Here is a 5,872-nt window from a genome sequence, read left to right on the forward strand (position 1 = left end):
AAAAAAAAAAAAGGTCAAGATCCAGATCTGTTGTTCACAGTGTTACCAAACAACAACAACAACAGCTTTATAGGAGGTGAGCTGGTAGCAGAGTGGTTAAGTATGTGGTACTAAGTGAGGGGTCAGCGGTTCGAATCTACCCAGTCTTGTCAGAGATGAGATAGTCTGATTCTGAAAGGATTTCAACTCATTTCAAACTCATTGCCAGCCAGCCAGAGGTCAGGGCTCAGCCCTCCCTCCACTGGGTTTCGGGGGCTGTAAACAATCACATGGGAGGAGATTGTCCAACTTTCTTCTCCTGCAAGTGGTTGATGGATGTATCCAACCACCAGAGAGGCTCAAACTTCGGGTTTGCGAGGTAACTCCCCAAGGACTCCATCGCTAGAGCTCCTGGTAAATACTCAGAGCTTTGGGAATCCCAAGGAACATTTCTACTCTTAGAATACACTGTTGGGGCGAGCTCTGGTGGCCTAGTGGCAAGAAGTTGCACTGCAATCTCAGAGGTGCATGGTTCAAATCCACCAGATGCTCTGCTGGAGGAGGAACAATCTCCTCTTGTACCAGTCAGATCTGATTTGACGGTACACACAAAAAATAATGAAATAAAATAAATTTTTTTTTAAAAAAAGAATACGCTGTTGGGTTTGTTGTCAAGTACTGTCGAGTTAAGCACGACTCATAGCGACCCTATGAACAAAAGATCTGAACCCTGTTCTCCAACTATCGTCATTTCTCTACTCTTCAGTTTCCAAAGACACGTTGTTTAGCAAGTGGGACGGCACACCTGCTCCCAAGCTTGTCTTAATCTGGGAACTCCACCCAACACTGTCCACCATGGGTGACCATTATGGCATATACTACACCAGTGGCACAGCGTTCAGCAGCCCGGCAACCCCAAGTTACTCCAGTACAGCAAACTGACAGACCAGTGCTGTACCACTTAGAAGAATGTTCGTCCCAAACACAGTGAAACACCAGCCCACAGCAGATTGTTAGCTAAATCTAGTAAATCAAATCACCTCACACATGATTGTGAATGAAACAAAACACAACCGACTTTCAACTAAATAAAACAAAGAGCATCTACCCTCCAGAATCCAACTGCTTTACATACGGAAGGCAGTAAATATAATCTTTACAGGAGTAGCCCCGGGGGCCCAGCGGGTAAGAGCTCAGCTGTACGCTGAAAGGTTTGCACTCAGCTTCTGTGAAGCTCCCCTGGAGAAAAGAGCTGCCCAGTTGCTCCAATAAAGATCTAAAGTCTTGGAGCTCTGGTAGCCTAGTGGCAAGAAGCTGCACTGCAATCCCAGAGGCAAGCAGTTCGAAACCACCAGATGCTCTACTGGAGAAGGGACAATCTCCTCCTGTACCAGTCAGATCTGATTTGACGGTACACACAGAAAAAAACCAATAAAATAAAATTTCAAAAAATATATAATAATAAAAAAAAAGATCTAAAGTCTTAGAAACTATATGGGAAGGGAGCTCTGGTGGCCTAGTGGCAAGACGCTGCACTGCAATCCCAGAGGTGCGCAGTTCAAATCCACCAGATGCTCTGCTGGAGAAGGAGGGGGCAATCTCCTCCTGTACCAGTCAGATCTGATTTGATGATACACGTAAAAATAATACACTAAAAATTAAAAAAAAAAATTTAAAACACACACACAAAAATCTATATGGGACAGTTCAGTCCTCCAGGGTTGCTGTGGTATCTGTTATAGCAGCACCAGGTGACTCATGCACCATCCAGCGTGGCCCTTCCGTTACAGCAGCCCTAGATGACCCACCCCTCCCGTCCACCATGCTTACTGGGCTCCTGTTCAGCGTCCATCTTGGCCTTCAGCAGCATCCGCAGCCGCGACACCTCCTGTCGCTTGAGTTCGTCCAGCTTGGTGCGGACATGGTGGCTGACGAAGTCCAGCTCACGGCTCAGCTTCCCGCTCTGTCCAGAGGGATAGGACACGGGTCAGCTTAAAGGGCCATGGAAGCAGTGCTTGGGCAGCCTCATCCTGGGTCTGCTCTTTCCAGAACCTTCTGCAAGCTTTCTAATCTCCAAGGCCAATCCCACACCTCTCCTGCTCCGGGACCCCCTGGCAGGTTCCAACTCCTCAGCCTGGTATTAAAGGTCCTGGGTGTCCTGATGACCAAACACTCTATAAGGTGTCTCCTCAGTTTGGATGTTATGGGCCCCTGGGTTCGAATCCCAATACTGGCATCTGTCAAACTCTTCTTTCTCTGGGCCTCAAAAAGGGAGTGGTACTGACTGTAGGTTTAAGATGGGCCAGGCCCAGTACTTGAAGGAATTATGTGTACAGCAGTTGCTCAGAGAGATATTTATATAGACCTTCCCATTTTTTTAATATATTTTTTTAAATTTTATTATTTGTGTGTGTGTACTGTCAAATTGGATCTGACTGGTACAGAAGGAGATTGTCCCTCCTTCTCCAGCAAAGCATCTGGTGGATTCGAACCATATGCTTCTGGAATTGCAGTGCAGCTTCTTGCCACTAGGCCACCAGAGCTCCCTCCACTAGGCCACCAGAGCTCCCAGCCATTTTTAAAATAAATTTTAAAAATGTTATTATTTTTTGTGTGTGTACCATCAAATTGGATCTGACGGGTACAGGAGGAGATTGTCCTTCCTTCTCCAACAGAGCATCTGGTGGATTCGAACCCTGCAACTCTGAGATTGAAGTGCAGCTTCTTGCCACTCAGCCACCAGAGCAATGCTAGCTTCCCATTTTCATAGTTGAAAACCAAGGCTCAGAGAAGTGGCCACCTGCCCAGGCCTGAAACTCTGCAGGGAGCCACTTGAGAAGTTTCTAGAGTGCCTAACTGCCGACTGTTACTTCTGTCACTTGCCAGAAGTGTGACAAGGTGAATTTGGTTCCCAGGCCTCAGTCTCCCCAGCTGGGAAGTGGAAGGGCTGGACTCACAAGTCTGCATCTGTCTCCCTTCCAGGTCTGGGTTTGGTGAAGGCAGGGAGGGGTCTGGAATTAGAGAGGCGGAGCATGCAAATAAGAGGGTGGGGCCTGAGAACCAAGGGGAGGACCCTGGAGTAGGCCTGCGACCACTCAGAGTGAAGGAGGTGGAGCTAGCGGATCCTGGGGCAGGACCTGTGAGCCGAGGACCAATTAGAGCTAGAAGGCGAACCCTGGAGCACAGGGCTCGGGCCCTAAGGGAGTGATTGGGCAGTGCCTGAGGGGGTGGGGCTTGGAGCAGAAAAGAGGCGGGGCCTAGAAGACAGGCCCTCCAAGAGCCAAAGGAAGGGTGCCTTGGTGGGTGGAGCCTAAAGGGGGTGGAGCTTGAAGAGGAGAGAATTTTAAAGTCTGGAAGAGCTAGAAGGTGCAGTCCTAAGAAAATCTCAGGCTGAGTTAGGTGAGGCATAGGAGGGGCAGGCCTGGAGAGTTAAGGGATGGGAGGCCCGAGATAACCCCAGGATTGGGGTTGGTACACACTGTTCCATAGTCTTGTCAAATATCGATTATGTACAGTGTTTGGATGAGCTTTCAGGTTGATTTATGCTGGGAAGCAGGAGTAGCATCCACTTCCTAAACTAGAAGACTCTGGAAACTCTACAAACTCTCTAAACTCTACAAACCCTCTATACTATAAAGGTACAGAAATGATGTTAGTTATAGAACAGAGTTCTGTACAGAAATGATGTTCATCATAGAACAGAGTTTAGGTCTACTGTGCAAAACTTACTCTAAGTCATATTCGACTTGACGAGACACTTTACCTTTGCTAAATGAGACTAGTGTTGTTAGATCTGGAGGAACACTCTTCCACGTTGAACACCTCTCCTTGTCAATGTGCTGTATGAAGTACACTGGATTTGCTGTGATGCTGAACCTTGTGTCATGGGGATATCAAATACCAGAGTGGTTTCCCAATGTGGACAGTGTTTGGTGGAGCTCTCAGTTGTAAAACAGGTTTGGAAGCAGGAGTGGCATCCACTCCCTAAACCACATGCCTCTGGAAACTCTATGAACGTGGAGAACTGATAATAGTTCTGCAAAGGCATTAGGTCTTTTGTTCATAGAGTTGCTATGAATCTCACTTGATGGCAATCAACAACAACAACATCAGGGTAGGGCCCACTGCTCTATTGGCTTGGGATTCCCAATCCTGGACAGTCCAGGAATTCAGTGCAGTTTCCATAGGGAACATGGTACTCCTGGCTGGCCTGCAGGTTAAGGTTTTAGGGGACCCAGGGAGCTGGCATGTTGAATGGCTCCTACAGGCAAGCCCTTTGGAAAAATGGGACATGCAGGAGTGTGGGGCCTTCCAAATGCGGCCGAAAGGCTGTGGAGAAGGCTGGGATGGGAAGCAGAAACTTCGGGCAGGCCCAGCCCTGTTGCCTCACATGTCAGGTGGGTGGGAGGGAGGTGGAGGTGGCTCTGAGCGAGGGTCTGGGCTCAGCCAGCTCAGGAGTAAGTCCCAAGCCCATGGAAAGGACAACTACTTCCAGGAAACTGGGATCCCCCCATCTCCTTTGTGGGTCTTAACATAAGCTGTGAATGAGCAAGCTTTCTTCCCTGTAGATGGCACTCTGTAAGCAACTTCCTATAGACAGCCACTGTCTTTACATGGATAATGCTATCCTGAATCCTGGGATGCAAGTCCCAGTAACAGTCCTATTTTATAGATGGAGGAAAACCACAGCAAGGGAAGGTGAGTGGGAAAGCCGAGACTGGCCTGTCACTGTCTCGGTGCCCATGTCCCTTACCCACTGTGTCATCGTCCAGTGTGACTTCCTCTCCCCCATCTCCTCTGTGATGTAGCAGGGTGGGGTGGTCACTTTGGGGATCTCTCCCCGGCTCTGTCCTCCAGCATCCCTCGCACCTTTATGTCCTCTGCGTTGGCGGCCTGCAGCTTCTCCCGGAAGTGCCCATCGGTCTCCAGCACGTTGATAACCTCTTGGAGGTACCGGTGGTAATACAGGCCTGTGTCCTAAGGTGACAAGGAGTGACATATCACCCTCAGCCCTTGTTCCTCGCTGGTTATTTTCTGCAAGTAGAGTTCTGTAGGTAGCAGCTGAGGGTCCCCGGGTCCTGCACAACTGCTCCAGAACCAGAGACCCCCAGTTCAAGGCTCAACTCTGCCGTATAACCCCAGACAATCTGATCGACATAACCCATGGGCCACAGCTTTCACCTGCTCTCTGCACAGCTGTGTTGAAGACATGAAAAGAAGCACATGGCTTTCTACGAAGACGGCTCCAAAAGCAAAGAAGGAGGCCCCTGCCCCTCCCCAAACTGAAGCCAAAGCAAAGGCATTAGAGGCCAAGAAGACGTCCTGAAGGGGCATCCACAGCCAAAAAAAAAAAAGATCCGCACGTCACCCACCTTCCGGCGGCCTAAGACGCTGAGACTCTGAAGGCAGCCCAGATACCCCTGGAAGAGCGCCCCCAGGAGAAACAAGCTTGACCACTAGGCCATCATCAAATTTCCCCTGACCACTGAGTCAGCTATGAAGAAGACAGAAGATAACAACACACTTGTGTTCACTGTGGATGTCAAGGCCAACAAGCACCAAATTAAACAAGCTGTAAATAAGCTCTGTGACACTGATGTGGCCAAGGTCAACACTCTGATCAGGCCTGATGGAGAGAAGAAGGCATATGTTCGACTTGCTCCTGACTATGATGCTTTGGATGTTGCCAACAAAATTGGGATCATCTACACTGAGTCCAGCTGGCTAATTTTAAATACAAATTTTTCTTACCAAAAAAAAGGATCCCATGGCCCCGTGTTCATTATACCACTAGAACCACTTTTTGTATCCCAGGTGTTATAAATTTCAGCTACATATTAATGAGGCAGGATACAAGATCAGGTTATATCTAGTTAATTTCTTTCTTTTTTTT

The 5,872-nt window shown here is 48.5% G+C and overlaps 1 protein-coding gene across 1 annotated transcript in view; it reads right to left on the reverse strand.

Annotated features, from left to right (window-relative positions):
• Window positions 1-5,872, reverse strand: part of NUCB1 (nucleobindin 1) — a 29,370-nt gene that overhangs the window by 17,448 nt on the left and 6,050 nt on the right. Inside the window, exons 3-4 of the mRNA XM_006898740.1 lie at window positions 4,849-4,956; window positions 1,810-1,942 (exon numbers count right to left, since the gene is read on the reverse strand). Of these exons, the coding sequence (XP_006898802.1) occupies window positions 1,810-1,942; window positions 4,849-4,956 (241 nt within the window). The remainder of the gene's footprint in view (window positions 1-1,809; window positions 1,943-4,848; window positions 4,957-5,872) is intronic.

This window comes from Elephantulus edwardii, unplaced genomic scaffold (genome assembly GCF_000299155.1).
Source record: "Elephantulus edwardii isolate Elephantulus edwardi_28Jun2011 unplaced genomic scaffold, EleEdw1.0 scaffold00236, whole genome shotgun sequence".
Classification (NCBI taxonomy): Eukaryota; Metazoa; Chordata; class Mammalia; order Macroscelidea; family Macroscelididae; genus Elephantulus; species Elephantulus edwardii.